At 39.1% G+C, this 22658-nt stretch overlaps 3 protein-coding genes across 3 annotated transcripts; 1 reads left to right on the top strand and 2 right to left on the bottom strand.

The window, feature by feature from the left end:
* The first annotated feature begins 1602 nt into the window (after positions 1 to 1602).
* Positions 1603 to 4228, top strand: SMIM10L1 (small integral membrane protein 10 like 1). Its single transcript, XM_047866161.1, has one exon. The coding sequence runs from the start codon at positions 1772 to 1774 to the stop codon at positions 2006 to 2008; it is 237 nt and encodes a 78-aa protein (XP_047722117.1). The 5' UTR covers positions 1603 to 1771; the 3' UTR covers positions 2009 to 4228.
* Positions 4229 to 11367: 7139 nt separating this feature from the next.
* LOC125169616 (taste receptor type 2 member 42-like) lies at positions 11368 to 12306 on the bottom strand. Its single transcript, XM_047865105.1, has one exon. It carries the CDS (start codon positions 12304 to 12306, stop codon positions 11368 to 11370), a length of 939 nt encoding a protein of 312 aa, XP_047721061.1.
* A 6508-nt stretch (positions 12307 to 18814) lies between these two features.
* LOC125169549 (taste receptor type 2 member 42-like) lies at positions 18815 to 19783 on the bottom strand. The gene has a single exon (XM_047864954.1). The coding sequence runs from the start codon at positions 19781 to 19783 to the stop codon at positions 18815 to 18817; it is 969 nt and encodes a 322-aa protein (XP_047720910.1).
* Between the last annotated feature and the right edge of the window lie 2875 nt (positions 19784 to 22658).

Below are 22658 nucleotides of genomic sequence, written 5' to 3' on the forward strand. Positions count from 1 at the left end.
TAACCACGTTAGGAGTAGGCGGGGGCTATTTTTCCCATGGGCTCAGGATTTTGATGGAGTTAACCAATACTGGGTATAGGGGGTAGGGTAGCAGAGAAAGGGTAGAGGAGAATAAGTCCACATAGTTTTACACAGTTGGAAATGGAAGATGCAGAAACTTAACGACTTCAGTGACCCCTAATACCTCTATTACTTTTTCAAGTTTCAGGAAGAGTATATTGTACTTGTGTACTAAAATTAAACATTTTCTCCTGGTTCTCAAGAGTTGTCATTTATCTTACACTACTTTTCAGAATATTTTAGGGGTGCCTGGGTGGCTCAGTCGGTTGAGTGTCCGATTTTGGCTCAGATCATGATCTCGCGGTTTGTGGGTTCAAGCCCTGTGTCAGGCTCTGTGCTGACAGCTCAGAGCCTGGAGCGTGCTTCGGATTCTGTGTCTCCCTCTCTCTCTCTGCCCCGCCCCTGCTCATGCTCTGTCTCTGTCTCTCAACAATAAATAAATGTTAAAAAAAAAATTTTAATGAATATTTTATATTTTTAAATATTCTGTATTTTATAAGTCTTCTTAAATGACTTGTAATCAGTTTCTCTAAGGGCTGTGCACATAATGTTGCTGGGGTGGTATTAGTAGAGCAAAAGTAGACGAAATTCTTGCTGGGGACACACAATTACATTTTACAAATTTCATGCCACAGAGTGTCCCTCTGGGACACATAAATTGCACTTGGAATGGTCACCACAGCTATTCGCTGCAGGGTGAGATGCGGGATATTTGAATAATTTTCAGAACGACTGTAATATGAATGTTTTGATCAGAAGTTACACATCTGAATAATCCTTATATACAGAAGTTGTCTATAATGAAAAATGCAGTGCTTACTAGTTAAAATGGGAGAAGTTAGAGAAGTTAACCAAGTGTGCATCATTTAAACACCAGAAGAATACGTGGCTATGGGAGATACGCTATGTTACACTAGGGTTATTCATAGTTTTTAGTGGTATTCCAACCTTTGGGGCCTAGCCACACGTTACAGGTGCATCCCCAGGCAGAAATGGTAGAATCTTCCATACCTAATCAGGACTTTTTCCACCTGGGTGGGAATATGATATGGTATATACGTATCAAAAAAGAAAAGTATATATGCGTATGTGTGTGCGTTTCGTTTTGTTTTGCTTAAATAAGTGTTTCTGTCACTTGCAACTGAAAGAGTCTAATACTTAAGACAACCCATAGCCCACGACTGTGATCCTTTACACTTATAGTATGTTATGAACACGGAGACTTTGTGCCTGAACTGGAGTTCATCTGGCTCTAATATTAGGGTTAATTTTATGAAATCAAAGGGTGAGATTCCCGGCTAATAACCCAGATCACACAGCAGACAAACCTGAGTTTTAACCTAGAGTTTGACCCTTACAAACTGTGTTCTCTGGGGCAAATTACATGATTTTATTTACCTTTATTCATTTTAAAGAGAAAACCATATCTGTTTGGCTGTCCATATATAAGACATTATGTATGGCATATATATAAATAACGCCTTGCGCACCTACCGCCTGTTAAGCTTTAAGTGCTAAAAACCAGTAGGAGCATCAAACAGGAAGGGGCGGAGCTCCAACGGCGGCCGGGGCAGAGCGCCGTTGGGGAAGAAGCTGCGGCAGCGGGAGGTGCAGGTGTGAGTCCGGCGGTCCGTTAGCCGCCCGCACTGCGCCCCTCGCCTTCCCGGCCATTGGTCGGAGGTCGGCAAGAGCCGGGGTGACTCTCGGATCTATGCCCTGGGGGAGCGGCGACGCCAGATTCATGGCCACCGCGGCGGCTCCGTCTTCCTTGGCCCTCAGCGCCTCCAGCGCGGCTGGGGCCCCCAGCTCATATGGAGTCTTCTGCAAAGGGCTCTCCCGCACCCTGCTCGCCTTCTTCGAGCTGGCCTGGCAGCTGCGCATGAACTTCCCGTACTTCTACGTCGCGGGCTCGGTGATCCTCAACATCCGCTTGCAGGTACATATTTAGTGCCGTGATTACGCTGCCTACATCCCGGCCAGGACATGGCGGACTCCCAGGAGGCCTGGCGGCGGTGAAGAAAATTTGTAAGCACGGAGCTCTGGAATCTCGCGAGAGGTCGTGAGCTCTCTGTGCGGTTGCGCTCTCGGATCCTACCGGAGCTTCCAGGGCCGGGGCGGAAAGCGGGTCGAGGCTAGAGAAAGGAAATACGCGATTTTCCGGGGACAGCAAAGAACTTCAGTTAAGGCCTACGACAATATTTAAGATGCTTTGCAGCCTTAAAAACAGGACGAACACGATGCCGGGTAAAGAAAAGGGCGGCTACTAAAGTTTTCAGAAAAAAAAAAATGTTAATGTACAAGCTCACTGTCCAAATTAAAATAAAACAAATTTCGGGAAGATGGGATTGGACTGGAACCAAGACATTGAATGAATAAGAAGCTGAAGATCTTAAAGAGATACGTGGAAGGCAAATATATTTCTTCAACAAGAGAAAACAATGACAGTCTGAAATTCTCAGTGAAAATAACCACAAGTGTACAGGAAAAACACCCTTCTGATACCAAACAACGAAAAATGCTGCTGGATTTTGAACAGGGTTGGAGTTTTAGAAAGTGGACCCTCTTGCAGTGTCCGTGTAGTTCAAGACCTTGGAACCAAAGAAAAGGAAGTCCAGTCAAAGCCCTAACCTTGGTTATTTTGTGAATAACACTTCAGTAATCATAATAATTAATGTAAATGCTGTTTATGGTTTTTATCTTTTGAGAGAATACTTAATTATGGTTACAAAGTAGAATGCAAATGTTAACAGCTTTGATAATGGAAAAGTACAGCTTTTAAGTGGGGTTGTTGAAGGGGGAGGGGAAAGTATATGGAATGGTAATGATGTCCTTATAAAGTGGGAAGTTCAGAGATACAGTATTGTTGATGTGGAGAAGAAGCATTTGATTATTTAAAGGGTAAAGGGCACAAAGAGTATGCCATAAAGTTGCTAAAATCGTAATATAAGAGGGAGGAGAGTAGGGGAGAACAGCTTGAATTCAGTAAGAAATGACTAAAGATAGGTAGAATGTCTCAAAAAGAAAAACTGAGAATACCGGATGTGTTTGAATATAAAGACAAGAGATACTTAGTTTTTCAGAGTCTGGGGATGGATTAGTGATCTGCAGAGTTTTTAAAAATTAAGGAAACAAGAGTGCCTGGGTGGCTCAGTCTGTTGAGCATCTGACTTCGGCTCAGGTCATAATCTCAAGGCTTGCGAGTTTGAGCCCTGCATTGGTCTCTGTGCTGACAGCTCAGAGCCTGGAGCCTGCTTCAGATTCTGTGTCTCTGTCTCTCTTTACCTCTCCCCTGTTTCTGCTCTCTTTCTCGAAAATAAACAATAAAAAAATTAAGGAAACAAATTTATTATGAAACAGGACAATTCAAAGTTTTTCAAGAACTACACTGCATACTTCCAAATTATGAATAATACTAGTTCTATAAAGTCAGTCATAATTATATAAATGCTGAATACTAATACAACAAGAAATGATTGTGTAACATTGTGGGGATTGGAGAGGAGACAGGTATGTGTAATGGGGAAGAATCAGTCAAGATCTAATGTAGAGAGGTCAATAAATCAGTATATAGACATTCAGAAAAAACAACAATAAACATAAGAAGTGGTTGTCTCAAGAAAAAAATCAGAGATGAGTAGAGAAAAGATAGAGGATTGCTGTCTTTCACTAACAGTACTTTGGTTTTTCTTAACTGTATATATATTTCCTTGATTAAAAATGAATTTAGGGAGACCCGAGTGGCTCAGTCAGTTGAGCATTGGACTCTTGATTTCAGCTCAGGTCATGATCCCAGGGTTGTGAGATCGAGCTCCGAGTCAGGCTTTGCGCTGAGTATGGAGCCTGCTTAGAATTCTCTGTCTCTTTCTCTCTCTCTCAAAAAATAATTGAAGTTTTATTTTTAGAAGTTCCCCCCAGGCAATTGAAAAGTACAGCATTGGTTAAGAGCCACCATAGTGAAATGGAATTGAGTTTTTAAATCAGGCCGATCATTGTTAAGATACAAACTTCATTTTGTGGTCTTAGGTGAGTCCATTAATCTGCCTAAAACCCAATTTCCTCAACTATAAATGAAGATAAAAATACCTACTTTAAAAAATCAGTCCGAGAATTGAAGATAAGCCTGCCTTAGTGCTTGATGCATACACAATAAACCGTATCTGTTCCAACAGAAGATCTCATTAACATGTGAATGAAACTTAAAACTCACAGAATACCGATTTTTTTTCCAGTAGAGCTTTTCAAGCCTGGAGGAAATCCATAAGGTGCTGACCTTGGGGGTATGGGGCAGATCCTCCAGAAGGATTTTAGGTGAGATAAAAGGGACCATTGTTTGCAGAGGTCAAGGTTTAAACTATTTCCTGTGTTTTGTGTTCCACTGATTGTGTCCCACCAACAAGTATACTCTAGGGTTCGTAAAATAAGTGTCCCCTTAAGCACCAGGTCTGGCTTTGGGAAATTGTATTTCCTGCCCTTTATTCCTGGTCTCTAAGCTGTTGGGTCATGTCCTCCTCGTACTACTTTACTTTTTTCTGCCTTCTCTATTTTTTTTGTTTTTTGTTTTTTTTGTCTTGTCTTTTTTCTTTTTGCCTGTTGTTACTCTAGCTGTGTTTCAAGGCTAAACTTCGATGTCACTGTTTTAATTTAGTTTTTCCCAGATTCCCCTGACTATATTGTTAATTTCTTTTACTCCATCCAAAGGCTGTGTTAACATCAACATTTTCATAGGCTGCCTCATTTTTGCCTAATTGTGCATTCGTTATCAGATGTGGGCTTTTGTTTTTAAATATCCAAGAGACCGGTTTCTACAATCTCTTCCCTTGGTTATTACATATTGCCCTGAGAGTGCAGGAACTAAAACATTTTAATCTAAAACATCAGAAATGTAATTTGATCAATGAAGTCTGCCAAGGGACTTACCGATGGTGAGCGTCACTATTCCCTGGATGTACTCATGTCTTCGTACCAAAGAATGGCTACCATTAGTCCTGGTACAGTGAGGTACGGGGATGCTCCATTCAGGTGGCTACATGAACATGTGCCTTCTTCAACCTTTTTTCTTCAGATCGGCCTTTTGTTACACTAAAGAAACCATGGCACTTAGCACTTACTATATCATATCCCCCAGCTATACTGGAAACTGTGAGGGAAGATACTGTATCCTATCCAGTTTTACAGCCTGTATAGTATCAGCAAATATAAAGTAGGAACCGAATGAAGGCTCCATGACTTACCCTTTATTCTTCACAATTGCTCTTACACCCAGTCCCTATTTTTCTTCCAACATTTATAACTTACTGAAGTTTCCCAGGGGAGAAAACACGATTTTTGCCCTGACTAAACCACTTATTATTCTAATGTGCAAATAGTTTTATTCCTTTTAGCATCCTTCTAGGCAACATCCATGAAGCCAAAAACGTTCATTGCTCTGTCCCTTACCTAGAGCATTGCCTAATGCAAAGTAGATCCAGGCATAGTTGAATAAATGCCAAATTAGTTGGGTTTTTTTTCCCACACATGGTCCTCAATGAAGGAAATAAAGATATTTGCCCCTGATAATAAAGTGATTCACTTCATTGCCCATAAATTGAGCTCTTTCAGGCCACCATGAATATTGATTGGTCCAAGGATCCTGCAAGCATGGAGAAGCAAAGAGGTGGCATAGTTCTCACCAAAAAAGAAAGAACGTTTATGAAGTGTAAATGATAAAAATGCTGAGGGATGAGGACTGTGTTATATTTTAACTATAAAAGGGAAATGTGATCATAGAACATAATATAACTTAAAAGGGAACAAGAAGTTAATATAACTTTAGTTGAGAGCAAAAATACTTGTGATTGCTTGGCTAAAAGGGCATATGATTATTGCCAGCATTTTTAATTTGATTGAGTTTTTACTACCAGGAACTGTGCACTTATTTACATACAGGATCTCCATAATTCTCATGTATACCCTACGAGGAAGACCTTTTTATCATCATTTTTCAGATAAGGAAACTGGGATTTAAAGAGGCTAATTTCCCAAGGTCATAGTAATTGGCCAAACCACAGTTGAACCCTAAGTTTATCTCTAAAGATACTTTTGATGAGAGATTCAATTTTTTATAATGTATAGGTAATTCTGAATAATCCTGTTTCTTAAATTTTCAAACAAAAGTAATTCCTGGGTAATAGTTGGCAATATCTTTTTTTTTTTCTTTAGTGTAATTATTGAGGGCTTTATGTATGAGAATATAAGCATTCGATATAATTTGATATTAAGTCCAGTATTTTATACTGTCTGCTGCCTGAAGTCATTTGGCCTGTTTGTAGGGAAGAAGGGGATGAAGGGAGACAGAGAAAAAGACATTACCCCTAGAATGGAAACACTTTCCCCTTAAGGTGTAGAGATCAGCTAATCATGAATTTTGAAACTGTCCATCACTGCTTTGGGGAGGCCTAACTAAATTTTCTGTTAAAAGTCTTATAATCCTATTCTAATGGGGACTTTTCCTGGTAGAGCATGAATAGATTTGATAGAGTCAAAAAGAAAATGGGACTTACACGTGGAGACATCAAGGGGCAGGAATGGAAAGTTTAGGCATATAGGAACAAAAGGAGAGGGGGAGGAAAATGCCAGAAACTGAGCCTGGAAGGAAAGTAGTCTGAAGAATAAGACTTGGAAGGTTTCGAGCAAGTGAACCAAGAAAGGAATCCCTGCAATAAATAGAATTTCAACAGGTTTCAGCTGAGTCACATAAGTCTGCTTGGATTACCACGAGTGTGGGAATTTCATTACAATTTTAATAAGAAATCTTTAATAACCTACTGCCCAGCAAGATTACCACCAGAACAAGTCATGAATCTTTACAGCTAAAGTCCACTTCTCCTCACCTCTCCTCCACACAAATACCAATCTCAGTCATGCTCTTGGAACAATCAAAAGGCCAAGGACATTACTGAATGCCTACAACAAATAATAAGGAACTATGGAATTCTTAGTAGTTTTAGCTGCAGTAGTACATCTGAGGCCAGGCAATCCTACCAGTTCCTATCCTAATTAGGGATCTGCCGCATACATTAGGAAATTTTGCCCATGTTTATGGCTTTCAAATACTGTGGATTTATTCACAGGAAGGTAGTGGAGGGCATCCATGAACAAAGAAGAATGAAAGTTGTTCATATACTGGGTGAAATAGATTCAGTATACCTTTTCATAGGAACCAAAGTGAGGAAAAATAAATTATCACAACCAAAAGGTAGAAGTTGCTAATGAAATAGTGTGCTTCAAATGTCTGCTCTGAAATCATGGAGAACGGCCAACAAATAAATAAAAAGAGGTTTAATTTGAAAAAGGAGATTTTTTTAAAGAAACTATCTTAGTTTGCCAATTAATAAAAAGAAAACTTTGAAAGCATTTCAAACTGAAGCCAAAGAGGACTATAATTAATAGGACTTAAAATTCAGAGGTCAAGTTAGATCTGTATTAAAGGAAAAAGAAGTTATTTTTTAAACTAACTCATTTAAACATGGTGCCAAGGAATAGAGGTACCAGTGCCTTTGTGTTATAAAGCTGCATGGATGTTGGTGTTTCCCGAAAGTGCTAAAATTGAAAATAGTCCAAGGGTGCCTAGGTGGCTCAGTTGGTTAAGCATCTGACTTTGGCTCATGTCATGATCTCATGGTTTGTGGGTTCAAGCCCCACGTCGGGCTCTGTGCTGACAGCTCGGGGCCTGGAGCCTGCTTCGGATTCTGTGTCTCCCTCTCTTTCTGCCCCTTTCCTGCTTGTACTCTGTCTCTCTCTCTCAAAAATAAACATTTTAAAAAAAGAAAGAAAATAGCCCATCTGTCACCTGTGATTTTTTCCTACAAATAACCTCCGTCAATAACTTTCTGAATTGTTCAAACCAATCATCTGATCAACTTTTTAAATGAACATTTATCCTGAGAGCCGTCCAGCATATGGCATCGATTCCTACAAAAAGCATTAACCAATGTCGCAGGTGAGTGGAGTGTGAAATTATGGGTTTTGCACATGGCCGCCTTGTTTCTGTACCTCAGTTAAGGAAGTCCCTGGTTCAAAGCACATGAAGTTCAATCCAGGACAGCAGACAAAATACCTAAACCATCAGAAAGTCGACAATGTCACCTTTGAATCCGTATTGATCCATGCATATTTCCATTGGTACCTTTTCTTTTAGTAAATTTCAAGACCATATGGCTCGAAATTAAACTATCTTAGCTTGGGCAAGGGTCCAGGCCAAGTTCTACACCAAGGGCAAGCGCTCAGGCAAAAGCCTCTTTTGAAATTGAAAAAAAGTTATTTGCAACTCTCCTGGTCTCAGGTGTGAGCAAACTGAAAAAATAAATAAATAAAACTTAGTACATTAAGACTATAAGAGTTTCTTTAAGGGGTGCCTGGCTGGCTCAGTCAGTAGAACATGTGACTCTTGATCTTGGGGCCATGAGTTCAAGTCCCATGTTGGGTGTAGAGATTACTTTTTTTTTTTTTAATTTTTTTTTAACGTTTATTTATTTTTGAGACAGAGAGAGACAGAGCATGAATGGAGGAGGGTCAGAGAGAGAGGGAGACACAGAATCCGAAACAGGCTCCAGGCTCTGAGAGCTCAGCACAGAGTCTGACACGGACCGCGAGATCATGACCTGAGCTGAAGTCGGATGCTTAACCGACTGAGTCACCCAGACGCCCCTGTAGAGATTACTTTAAAAAAATTCTTTAAAAAAAAGTTCCTTTGGGAGGGAAGTGATAACAAGAAAGCAATGGCAATCACTGGGAACAATAACTTGGTCCCAGAATAAGATACAATTCTCTCCTGATTGCATGGGACTAGTTATAGATGTGATAGGTGTAGCTTTTCTTGGATCATGACTAGAGTCTCTAACACAGGCTCTTGTTACAGGAAGGGTGAACCATAGGCCTCAATCTCAAATTAATCTTTTTAATAGGGAAAATGCAATACATCAGTAGCCACTAACCAGTCTATAGCACAGGCCTCACATTTTAATAGTCATTTTCTGTGCTTCTTATTGTCAGGAATAGGTTCCTGCTTATAGCTTCATCCCCCCAACATTACTACATGAGAAGTGAAGACATAGTCCCTGTGAGACATTTACTGCTAAATCCCACTCATAATGGTTGTTTAAATCATTTTCATCTTGGTCATTAAAGTTGACTGATACCAGAGTGTAAATCTAAAAACGAAAACTAAATATGCTTGTTTTCTAATAAGCACAAAGTAATCTAACTTTCCTATTGAACAGGAGGCATTCTAAAGCAAATTATCCTCAATATCTGAATCTAAATATAGCCAGTATTAGAATTTCACCTTTCCTCGAGCAAGATAATCCCAGGGACAATCATTAGGAAATGTCTTCTCTTTCCATTTTATAGAGATTTGGTTGACACACGGCACCGTATAATCTTAAACTGTGCACCATAATAACTTGACTTACAATTATTGCAAAATAATTACGACAATAAGTTCAGTTAAAATCCACTATCTCATGTAGATACCCCCAAAAAGGTACTTTTCCTTGTGATGAGAACTTTTATGGGTTTTTTTTTGTTTTTGTTTTTGTTTTTGTTTTTTTTTGAGAGAGAGACACAGTGAGGGCGAGAGAGGGGCAGAGAGAGACAGAGACAGAATCTGAAGCAGGCTCCAGGCTCTGAGCTGTCAGCACAGAGCCTGACGTGGGGCTTGAACTCACAGACTATGAGATCATGACCTGAGCCGAAGTCGGATGCCCAACCAACTGAGCCACCCAGGTGCCCCAATGATGAGAACTTTTAGGATCCACTCTCAGCAACTTTCAAGAACTTTCAGGATCCACTGTGATAGCATACCATACAGAAGTGTTAATCATAGTTCCCATGTTATATATTGCATCCCTAGTATGTATTTTTCTTATAACTGGAAGTTTGTACCTTTTGGTCACCATCTAATTCCCCCACCCCCCACCCAGGAAATTTCTTATATAGTGTCCAACATAATGACTGAAGTTGAAAAATATAAATCTTTAGGTGGCCTGGCTGGCTCAGCCTGTAGAGCATGAGACCCTTGATCTCAGGGTTGTAAGTTTGAGCCCCATGTTGGATGTAGAGATTACTTAATAAATCTTTTAAAACTATATTTTAAAAAAATCTAAATCTTTATGTGGGTCTTATGTGCATGGGTCCTAATCATCATGGTTACATCAGATGGTTCCTGGAGTAAGACACAAAACCCTTATGGTTTTTATATTCTTCCCAGCATCAGACCTGACCTACTGCTCCATCAAAATTGACTTATAACCCACATGTATTCAACATTGATCATCTAATTTGTTTTTGTTCTTTGTTTGCCTCTGCAATTGAAACAATGACAGCCATTTAAAACCCTACAAAGATCTCTTCATTGTTGATAGTTTTAAAACATGTTTAAAATTATAATCTCTAAAAAGTACTATGTATCAAACTTATATTCACAATTTCCATATCATTAGCAAGCACAATTTTGCCACCTGCTGACCTTAAGATTATATACATTTTCAGGTACTTTGATTTCATTTCAATTATTTTATGAGAAAAGTCAACCTAGCACTACCTATATACACACACATGTTTAAATTTTATACAAATACACAATATTCCCTTGTAAACTTTCCGTTCTTATCCCTGGCGAGTGAGTTGGTTGTGTTTGTCCTCTTTGACAAGATACACAAATGTTCATATAATCAATCCTTACACGCAGACACACACCCCACACAAACTCAGTGTCTAAGTGCGTAAAGCAGACATAAAAGCATTATTCTACACTTAGGGATAATTATTCAATTTCTTTTTATAGATTAAGTCAATTTTTTTGTCTTATTTAACAAATGTAGTGTCTATTCTAGCTTGGATTCATAGTGACAGTCTGTTCCTTTGTTTTAAGTTATGTCTTTGTTACAGGACTGTGCTTCCGGCATTTTTATTCCTTTCTTTTTAACTTAGTATTGTACAAATATTCCACCTCATTCAACTTGGAGAGGATTTTCTTTTCTAAATAATCATTTTTTTCTCACATATGAATGTAATAAATATCTGCTAGCATGTGTAACATTAATACATGTTGCATTATAAATTTTATATTCATACTGACTCAAGTATGTTCTTGTTACCAGCAAGTTTTACAATGACAATCATGTTTGCTTATTAAGGTTATAGGTCATTCTAGGGAAAGTCTGTGATGTTTAATAGCATCTAAAAAGCATCCAGCGAGAAAAACAAAAGTTAAAATGGATCTTCAATGTTCATCATTAATTCTCTTGGGTTATAGAAAATTCTGGAAATCTATGAAGCTAAAGGTTTCACCATTTTCAGGTGGCAATTGAGATGCCACAGTAGTCCTAAAGCAGTTTGTCTCAGCTTGCTGTTTCCAAAAATGAGGATAAATGAGTGGCCTGAAGGAAAAAGAGCCGATGTCAACGTGACCGCCAAATTGGCATGATGTTTCTTCAGTAAAAGGAAAATCCAACCTGTTAACTGGATGGAAAAAAAATGAACCGTGGAGAGGAGGAGGAAAGATATCACCATTTTCATGGCCCTTCTATGGGCCTCTGTGCTGAAGTCCCTTGAGCTGGAGTTCAGTTGCACATTCCTGGTATGTCTCATCAAGGAGAGAAATAAAAGGAGCAGTGAGGTCAGAGACAGAAGGAAGGGGATTAAGTAGATGAAACTGAGAATAACCAAGCTGTTAAGATACCCAGTTTTACTTACATCTAGGGGCCAAGTTGAGTTTCTTTCATAGTTGTGGTAGATGGTAGCCCAGAGATCAGAAAATCCAACTAATAATTTGTAGTTGAAAACCAGTAAGAATAAAGACCCCAGAGGAAGCACAAAGAGCACCCTGCTAATTCTCCGCCTCAGCCAGGTGAAACAGCGGTGGGAGAAATTGGCTATCCTAAAGAAATAGAAAACACTCAGGCAGGTGGCAAACCAGGTAGCTAGGTGATTGGTCACTGTCCAACAGATATTAACAGCGGTAGCTAGTTTCTCAATGTTATATAGATGTGGCCAAAACACCATTACAAGCGAATCGAATAGTATCATCCAAAGAAGAATGATTCTGGAGACAGCCAGGCTGGTGAGGATGCAGTCAGCTGGCGAGAGCTTTCGATGCTTCACCCAGTCAATGCAGTTGACGAGTGCAATGAAACCATTCCCCAACATTCCAATCATGAATGCTCCTACTGCTGCTGTCAGAAAAGTATTTTCGATTCCAGATGGCATTTCTGTAGAAAGAATCCAGGAAGCTAGCCCTATGTTTCACTGATTTTTGTTGTTGTTGTTGTTGTTCTGTCAAATGTTGGAGGGTAAAGTCCACTTTGATACTTTTCACTTTGATATTAAAAATGCTCAGATACTACCTCACTGATCTTCACGAAAGATCTTTCTCTTTGGTTCCAGCTGTAAGTCCGAGCTTTACACAAGGAGATCCGGTCTCACAGACCTAAATGAAAAACCTTAATGTAACTTCTAATCAGCTACTGATTTCCAAATTAAACAGTCAATGTTCCCACTCATCACTGGCACTGACAGCAGTGTTCCGCTTGAGAGGACATCTGGAAGAATAAAGTCAAATATGGGAACATGCAAATATGAGGCGATTTCTTTACACTGATTTGCACTTTCCTTTCCTTTCTTTTATTTTTTTAATGTTTATTTTTGAGAGAGAGAGAGAGACAGAGAGAAAGAGCATGAGCAAAGGAGGGAGAGCAGGGAGAGAGGGAGGCACAGAATCCAAAACTGGCTCCAGGCGTTTCCGCTATCGGCACAGAGCCTGACGCGGGGCTCGAACTCACAAACCATGAGATCATGACCAGAACCGAAGTCGGATGCTTAACTGACTGAGCCACCCAGCCGCCCCTGCGCTTTCCTTTTCAATTGAAAATACCATTTGGGCGGCACATGGGTGGCGCGGTCAGCAAAGCGTTGGACTCTCGATCTTGGCCCAGATCATGATCTACGGTTTGTGAGATTGAGCCCAGCATGGGGCTCTGTGCTGACAGTGTGGAGGCTGCTTGGGATTCTCTAGATAAATAAATAAGAAAATACAATTTGGATTCAGGTTTCTTAATTTTAATAGAATTCTCAGGCACTATTCATTAAATCCATTTGATAAAACCCATCATATTTCAGATACTATTATAGATGTGGTAAGCGTAATAAAGAGAAGTAACGTCAAGGAGCTCACAGGGTATTAGGAAAAGCAACGTCAAATAAACTGTTACCATTGAATGTGACAGAAGTTTGACCAAAATGTAACTTGCCACACAGAGAAGTGTGCTACAAAATCTACAGCCGTCTTGAAACTTTTTAGGATTTCCTGAAGAAATAGACACAAAGGGAAATGATCTTCCAGAAGGATATAAAACCATATGCAAAGGTACCAATATCAGACCTATTTGAGCTATTACTCTGAATTTTTTGAGCTTTCTTCTCAATCAGTTACTGCCTATTTGATTCTGAATAAGCTCTTGTCACCTGAGAGGGAAAAAATAGTAAGAAAAATATTAATAGAGTAGAAAAAAATGGAGGAGTGAGGAGTGGGAAGGGGTTCTTTTCATTAATCCTGCTTTTGGTAAAATCTTTTGTCTCATAAAAAATCCAGTTACAGTAAAATGTATTTTAGTTTGGTTTTGGTTTCAACAAACAGGTAACTTTAATACAATCGTCTTTCAACCTCGACCGCAAGGTTCTCTCTCCTATTGAGACAACTTTAGGTGCACGTACATGTGTTATATTAATAATTAATATATGTTAATGTCTGTGATCCAACCCCAAGGAATCTTACTTAATTGTCTAGGATATATTGTTGGCACCCATTGAGAACTCCTCCATACATGGTTTAAAGTACCTTCTGAACCCAGGCAAAAATCTTTGTACCTGAAAGCTGCAAATCTATGAAGATTCTCTAGGAACGAGACAAGAATTTTGCCCCCTAGCCCTCTGACAATGCATTCCCCATTCAGCCAATTTTGACTCTGGTTAAAATTACCTGTTTTGTGTTGGCCTCAGACTGTCAATAGTGATGCTCTATATTACCAATGCCTGAATGCTCAAAGGCCACACCAGAAGTCACGGGGCACCAAAGGCAGCATCGACCTGGTGTTCTGCTTTTATGCACATTGAGAGTGGGGGCCTAGGATTTTACAGGCACCAAAAACGTAATGTCAGGCATGTAGACTAGGTGACCTTAGCTACCAAGTACCTCTACGATCACATTAAGCTCCAGAACAGAAGGGACTATTTTGTTGTCCACCAATGTGGACAGGGAGGGGCTGGCAAACAGTAAACCCTCAATAGCTATTGGCTAAATGAATGAATACTAACTTAGTTGGTAATCCTATTGGGAGCAGAGAAAAAGAGACCAATGAATGACACTCAATTGTGCAAACAAGTATAAGAACAAGAAACGAAAGCAACTCTTTAAAATTGGAGAAAGTTCTATGACATATGTATGAATTCATGCACAATTTCTGTACTAACCTGGAAATAACTGACACTGCTCTCCAGCCCTTCTGGTTGAAAGCCAGAAGTCATACAGAATTATAAAAGCTTGCAGGTGTAGCACCCAGGAGGTGGGGACTTTTTTACTTTTCTTCATGAAAAAGAAGGACTTCCAGGCAAGGGAGTTGGAGATGGTTAGAGAATTCTATATTTTGTTTTTTAATTTTAATTTTCTAATCTTTAATTTTTAGAGAGAGAGAAAGCATGCACGAGCTGGAGAGAGAGACAGGAAGAGAGAGAGAGAGAGAGAGAGAGAGAGAATCCCAAGCAGCCTCCATGCTGAGCAGACATAAGGCTCAGTCACATGACCTTGGGATCATGACCTGAGCTGAAATCAAGAGTCGGACACTCAACCAGCTGAGCCACCCAGGTGTCCCCAAAACTCTGTATTTTGTGTCAGGAAACCAAGAAGGCCCTAGAGATCACTGATATTTCCAGATCTATCTTAAAATAGAAGTTGTTATACTTGATAAAGAAAAAGTATTATTGCATGTATAAACATAAGGTATATTATTACAAAATGCTTGGGCAGATAACAATTAATTAAACTTATGTGTATGATACAGTGACAATCCCAACTAGTCTGAACTTCCAATGATGACTGATTTAAATCCGAAAACATATGAACACTTGTGTTATAGTCAGTTGAAAGAGAGACAATTCTTCTAAGGAATTGTGAGAAAATACATTCGGAAGTCTATGTTGGCCTATTTCAAACAAAATGCTGACTTCCTGAGTGATAGGGAGTGATACTTATATACTGATGAACTAACACTTATGTGGGTTTAAATAAAGATGGTTCAACTGAATATTTTATGAGGTCCTATCATTAATACCACCTTGGGGGGTGGGGGTGGGGCTTGAGTTCTTCCTGTTTCCTCCCCGTGTCTGTGACATCTCCAGTGAAAAAATATACCTTAGCTTTCTGTTGGATTCTTTCTGTTGCCTTTCCCTCCCCAAGCCCGCATGCTTAGATCTCCTGACAGTCTCAGAGAAGCGGGCAACAAATGTTGCCCTGTATGCTCTCTCCCATCCTATCAATAGCAAGCTTTTCCACTTATTTGCAAACACAGAAGTAGCTTCCTGGTTCTTTTTGAATTGCAACGAGGAACTTTCATGCACCGAACTTGATAGTCACTGCATTAAAGCACTGGCCTTTGTGGGGTTTTTGTTTGTTTGTTTGGGTTTGGTTTTGTTTTAAGTAAAAGAGAACTTCAGTGTTTCTTTGGCTGGACCCTAGTTGAAGAAGCAATTAGCTGGGGCAAGGGCCACCGCCTGAAGGGACGGAGATTTCATCTTTCACAAATGGAGACTATTTGCCCAGCTTAATCACTGCTTACATGAACAACCTTTCATGTTTCATCGTAGATTTTTGTTTCACTTAGCATATTCTTTTCGTTTTCAAAACAGAAGGCCATGGGTCTTTTCCCCTCAAAGTCCTTAGGGGGCAAACATCCTCACTGGCTCTTTCTCATGACAAACCTAAGACAGGGCCAGTCTAACTGCTACCAACTTCCACATTGGCAAACCTGTCTCACGCTCAGAATAAGAATGATTGGGTATTTCCACCATCTTCTGAGGCTGTGTTAATATTGATGGAAAAAAAATAAAAAATAAAATTTGAAAAGCTGTAGTCTATAAGTGTACAAGGAGACAAAAAACAAGTTTGCCTGTATGTGTTTTTCAAATTCCTCAAACTTCTCAAATCAATTTGTTCTTGTGAAGATTGGTCTTAAGGTCCTGAATAGGATATGGAGTTACTCTAGGCAACATATCCGGTGTCTCAAATGACAGAATTGGGAAGACCCTGCGATGATGCTCATGTCCCTTAAAGGCATCCCTGGCTCAGAGAAGATGGGGTCTAATCAAGATCTTATGAGGAGAAGCCACCTACTGGCAGATAGCAGACAAACCACCAGAGACCTTGAGGAAATTTGCATGCCTTTCTCAGAGATCACTAGAGGTATGGGTTTCTATATGACACATTCATCACCAGGGTTCATGAAAACTGTCTTGCTGTGCTTGATTTACGTCTTATCAGTAGCCTCCAGTAGTCACCCTAAGGATCAGAGATACGACCATTTCAGCAGTAGAAACAAGTTATTTGTTCCTCTTCCATAAATCACCTGGTAGACAAATGGAAAGAACCAATCATTACACCAGAATCTTTAACTGAACATTTATTTGATGGGGGAGAAGAATAGTTAACAAGAAATCGGTGACAATCTCCCTCCTTCCCCAACACTTTGGTCCCAGGGTAGGATACAATTATGGATATTTCTTCTCTGGGTGGATGGACACTGGCCATGCCTGTGTTGGGAGTGGCTCTTCTTGGATTGTGGCTCAGCTGCTGTTGAGTCCCCCATGACATCTCTTGTTATGGGGAAAGTAGAGATGCAGGGCTCGATCTCACTCGCTCTTCAAATACAGTCTACAGTACATCAGTTGCAATGACCCCAGCCTATGACCTTGTCTTCTTTTACTAGTCCTTGGCTTTGTCAAGACTAGAGCCCTATTCCTTATAGTTCCATCTCCTTAACTTTGTTGCATGAGTGTTGACTCACTCCAAGTTAAACATTCACTCACTTATCCCTAAGGCCTACTTCTTGGAAAGAAGAGCTGCTAAAAAATTAGCTCGATCACCTTATCTTGCATACCAAAGAAAAGTTTCATAACACTAAAAATTAAACAATGTGCTTGGTTACCATCTTATAAATAGTACAAGGTTATGTCTAAGTCATTTCTATGAAAGGCTATCTAAAACAAAACAAACTCAATGCCTGAATCTAAAGGTACTCAGCTTGATTTGCATATTCGCTTTTACCAAGGCCAGATAATTACAGTGATAATCGGACAAAATACTAAGTTAAAGGCCAAATAAATAAATCTTCTTTTGTAAAATTTAAATTACTTAGGAAAAATGGTAAAATATGTCTTATGATTAAAACCGTTATCCACATCATTATTGTTATCAATACACAGAAGCACCACACAGCCTAGACGTGTTAGAGGTTTAGTTTTCTAAATACGGCGAGGGAGGACAGGGGAAATGTTCATAATTCTAACACCATTCCAGGTCCAGGGAGCAGCCCTAGAACAATTTCCGTACCTACAGGTCCGTCAAGACTAATTTACAACCCACGTATTTATCATCATTTAATTATAACTTTTTTGTTTCTTTAATGCAATCTAAAGAATACATCGAAAGTAAACCCTTAGGGTTTACTAAGAAAGTAAACCCTTAGGGTTTACTAAGAAAGTAAACCCTAAGAAACCCTAAGTAAATTCTTCATTTTTTAAAAAAGTGTATTTATTTTGAGAGAAAGGGGTGCGGGAGGGACAGAGAGAGAGAGGGAGAGAGAATCCCAAGCAGACTCCACAGCCAGCGTGGTGCCCGATGGGGACTCCATCTCATGGCTGTGAGATCATGACCTGAGCCTAAACCAAGAGTCAGACAGTTGACTGACTAAGTCGCCCACGCGACCCAAGAATTCTTCATTTTTAAAGAATTCCATTATATATAGCTGGATAGCATCTGTATAATATTAAAATCTACAACATCATGTTCAAAATGTTATAGTAAACTTTTCTACCCTTAACTTTATTTAAAATTTGTAGTTACTTTATCTAAATTTAGGTTATGATAGTCAAAATACCACTTTCAAATTAAGATTACATTATAAGCATGTGTTTCTAGTTTATTTTGTTTTGCACTGTGAATATTATTTTCAAATAACTCATTCCCATGTTATCAATAAGACTTCTAATGACAACAGTGAAAAGCTTTTTCATTTAAAAAAAATTAAGCCTTTACCCTATGAGGTCATGTTTTTCCCATCTCTGACTTTAGTTGCTCAATTAACTTTTCTATCACCATTTTATAGATTGTCTACCTAGTGAATAGTAATTTATCTTGATTTCTAAAACACGACATGCTTCTGACATGTAATATGAATTACAATTACATAAATCTTTTGCATATAAAATTAAATAATTTAGATTCTCTTTGAAAGACTATTTGCGATTTTTAAATATTGGTAACTACTGTGTTAAACAAAACTGAATACTTTAAAAATTATATTGGCTGACCATGGGTCAATTATCATCAAAAGTAACTTTTTCTAGGGAAAATTTCATTAATGTTTGACAATACTTAAAGCAACCCTGTAGGGGGAAAAAAAAGAGAAGTGAAATTGATCCTCAAAGACTCCTCATTAAGTCTTTATCTTTAGAAAGACCCTGGAACGTCTATCTGTAAAGACGAAACTGTTTTTTCTCTTTTCAAGGTGCTTTTAAGATGCCGCAGTACCTTCAAGGCTGTCTGTCTCAGTTTGCTGTTTCCCAGAATCAAAATTAATGAGTGGCCTGAAGGAAAGACATATATGGCCAACATGATAAACTTTGTGAACTTGTTGTTCCAAAATATCAAAAGCATCCAGTTTGTCAACTGGATGGAAAAAAAATGAACTGTGAAGAGGAGGAGGAAAGACATAACCATTTTAATGGCCCCCTTATGGGCCTGTGTGCTGGGGTCCCTGGAGCCCATGACGTTGAGCTGCAAATTTCTGATGTGTCTTACCAAGGACAGAAACAATAGGACCAGTGAGGTCAGGGACAGAACAATAGGAATGGTATAGGAAAAACTAAGAAGAATCAGGGTTTTAATATAAAGGCTTTTACAGTCATTTATATGTAATGTCAGATTACTTTCATCCATCACATAGATGTTTAAGAAGAAATCATTCAATGATTCTAGCACCAGGAAGTCAAACAGCAGAAAGGGCAAAGAAAGGACAAGAATGGCAAGAACCACTCTGTTCGTTCTCCACTTCAGCCAGAGGAAGAAAGAGTGGGAGAAGTGAGCTATTTTAAGGAGGTAGAAAATGCTCAGGCAGGTGGTAAACCAGGTAGTCCAGTGATTAGTTATTCTCCAAAGCAAAGTAATAAGTTTTGCTGATTTCCAAGTGGAATAGAAAGGCGGAGATAGTGTCATTACAAATGATTGCCACAATGACACCAGCAGCTGAGTGATTCGGGAGAGAGCCAAGCAGGTGAGGATGAAGTCAACAAAAGAGATTTTTTGGTTCTTGATCCATTCAGAGCAGTTCACCAGTCCAACGAACACATTCCCCGACATTCCAATTATGAATTCTGCCGTTGACAGTGTAAGAAAGATTTTATCCAGTCCGGCTAACATTTCCGCAGGAAAAAAATCCAAATTTCTAACGTCGTGTCTCATTAGCAAATTTGTAATCAAACTGTCTCAGCACAGCATCCATTTCTTATAGTTACCTTCACCGTGTTTCTTTGTGATTCCAGTGTTAACCACAACCTGCTGCTGTTGGATACAGTCTCATATATATACGTATATGGACATTTCTCTGCTTTATTGTAATGCCGATCTTAATCCAGAACCATCTGCTAAGGGGTAGCATCCCACATACTTTCATGAAGATGGTTTTATTTATTTGAAAGAGCTACTCATTTCCAAACCAAACCGTTTGTGTTTCTATTTATAGTTGGCAAGGATTCAAATTTTCCACTTGAGGTAATGATCCAAAGGTTGAAGTCAAATTCGCTAGCATGCAAATATGGGCCAGATTCTTTTTCGCTGATTTGTGAAAAAAATTACCTCACCTGAAATACTATGCCATTTAGATCCAAATATTTTCGTTGTTTTTCATAGAAAGTTTTGAAATAATCTAATAATCTAAATCTAAATAAACTGTCCTAAAGTTTAGTTATAATTCAATGAATATATCTTGAGTATCTGCTATGTGTCAGTCATTTCCAAAAGTAATATACTCTGCTACAAAAAAATAAAAAAGCATTAGGAGATCCAGAAAATAGTGAAAACACAGAAAGAAATAATAAGAAGTAAGAATAAAATGTAATGTGAACACAAAAAAGGTAACTATAAACATTACTGCTGGGGAAAGAGAAATAAAAAGTGGTATTTTCCTCAGATTTTATAGATAATTGGGATTTCAGGAGAGAACTAAGTTATATTTTGTCCTGATCAAACAAAATACAAAAAGACGGCAAAACCCAAATTACTTTTCTGAACTTAAAGTCTTCTCACTGATAATTTGGTAATTACAATGGTAATTACAATGTTCTTCAGGTACCTCTGAGTCACATGTCTTCTGAGTAGTTAAACATATTCCCCAGTTTTGCTCTTTATTTTTGTACTTGTTCTATTTGTTTTGGCCAGAGATATAATGGTGTCCATCTAGCCTTAATTAACAGAAAATAGGTAGAAAATCATTTCAGATTAAATAAGGAAATAATAAACAAACATATCTGCTCTATATTCTAGGAACAATGAGTTTGACAGAAGCCATTAATGTACCAGAAATGAACTCAGAGTTACAGCTCTTGTGTCTGTTGGCATTAAGTGTTCTGGTGTTGCCAGACCACATCCAAAATAGTGAATGAAATTAAAAAAAAAAAAAAAATTAAAAAATTAAAAATAAAATAAAAAACCTTGGCCCTTGGCCCTTTTCAATGTTACTGTCACACTCCCAAATTAAATTCTATGAATTTTGTAAAGTGTATATTTCAAGAACAATGCTGTACAATGAACGATGGGTAAATTATTTTGTATGACAAAATTTTTGATTTAGAACAAATATTTAAAATTATAGGAAGAAAGAGAAAGAAAGAAAGGGAGGAAGGAAAGAAGGGAGGGAGAAAGGAAAAAGGGAAGGAAGAAAGGAATTTATTGGATACAGCAAGGCTGAAGGCAAATAAAGAAATTTGGTAGTAGCATTTTCGAAAGGAGAATGATAGCCTTGACTAAGATTAATGTCTACAAATGGGTGGGGCGCCTGGGTGGCGCAGCCGGTTAAGCGTCCGACTTCAGCCAGGTCACGATCTCGAGGTCCGTGAGTTCGAGCCCCGTGTCGTGCTCTGGGCTGATGGCTCGGAGCCTGGAGCCTGTTTCTGATTCTGTGTCTCCCTCTCTCTCTGCCCCTCGCCCATTCATGCTCTGTCTCTCTCTGTCCCAAAAATAAATAAACGTTGAAAAAAAAATTAAAAAAAAAAGAAATGGAGCGAAATTCATGGCTATGAGAAGCATTTAGGAGATGGAATCAGCAAGTCTTGGTGATGGATTTGGGGCTATAAAAAGGCAGAGAAGCCGGCACTTTCAAGCTTCTTCTTTTGCACCTGGATGCATGGAGTACGCGGACCTGAAGGAATCCCTGGAGGGAGAGCAGCTCTAGAAGCAAGGGGTGGTCAGGGGCACCTGGGTGGCTCAGTGGGTGAAGCAGCCAACTTGGCTCAGGTCATGATCTCCCGGTTCTGTGAGATGTGAACCCCACATCCGGCTCTCTGAAGTCAGCATGGAGCTCACTTTGGGTCCTCCCTCTCTCTGTGCCCCTGCCCTGCTCCTGTTCTCTCTTTCTCAAAAATAAACTTAAACAAACAAACAAACAAACAAACAAACATAGTAGCAATGGGCGGGAGACAGAAGAAAAGTTGGAGAACGGTGAGTTCTGTTTTGAACATTTTCAGAGTATCTGTAAATTATCCAAGTGGAAAGATGGGGCAGTCCCTTGGGTATTTGTGACTACAGCTCAGAAAAGAAATTGAGATTATAAACAGATTTGGGAGTCATCAGCACATACTCAATTCCATAAAAGGTGATGGATGAGCTCCACGGCCCTGAGGAACACCAGAGGATAAAGAAATCAAAGACAAAAGGCAGTCAGACAGAGAACGGAAACCAAGAGGTCACAGGATTCAAAGCAACCATGAGCAAGGAGTGTTACAAAGAAACAGTAGCCAATTCTTCCTGCTACTACCCTTCTTTTATAAGGAGGTAGCAAGGAGGTCCTTAGTTACTATGGAAAAGAATAGTTTAACTGAATAGAAACCAAACTGCCATGTCAATGAGATCCCAAAAATGAAGCATTAGAAACCCTATACTTCTATACTTCTATATAGAAGTATACCCATATATGGCTATAATGTGATCAACACATTAGTAGATTAAAGGAGAAATACCAGGGGGAAAAAGTTTAACATAAATCTGCATTTATTCATAATAAATGTTCTTAGCAAACTGG

Source organism: Prionailurus viverrinus, chromosome B4 (assembly GCF_022837055.1).
Source record: "Prionailurus viverrinus isolate Anna chromosome B4, UM_Priviv_1.0, whole genome shotgun sequence".
NCBI lineage: Eukaryota > Metazoa > Chordata > Mammalia > Carnivora > Felidae > Prionailurus > Prionailurus viverrinus.

Excerpts from the sequence above, each read along its gene's own strand:
- SMIM10L1 (XM_047866161.1), top strand. The coding sequence starts at position 1,772 with ATGCCCTGGGGGAGCGGCGACGCCAGATTCATGGCCACCGCGGCGGCT.
- LOC125169616 (XM_047865105.1), bottom strand. The coding sequence starts at position 12,306 with ATGCCATCTGGAATCGAAAATACTTTTCTGACAGCAGCAGTAGGAGCA.
- LOC125169549 (XM_047864954.1), bottom strand. The coding sequence starts at position 19,783 with ATGTTAGCCGGACTGGATAAAATCTTTCTTACACTGTCAACGGCAGAA.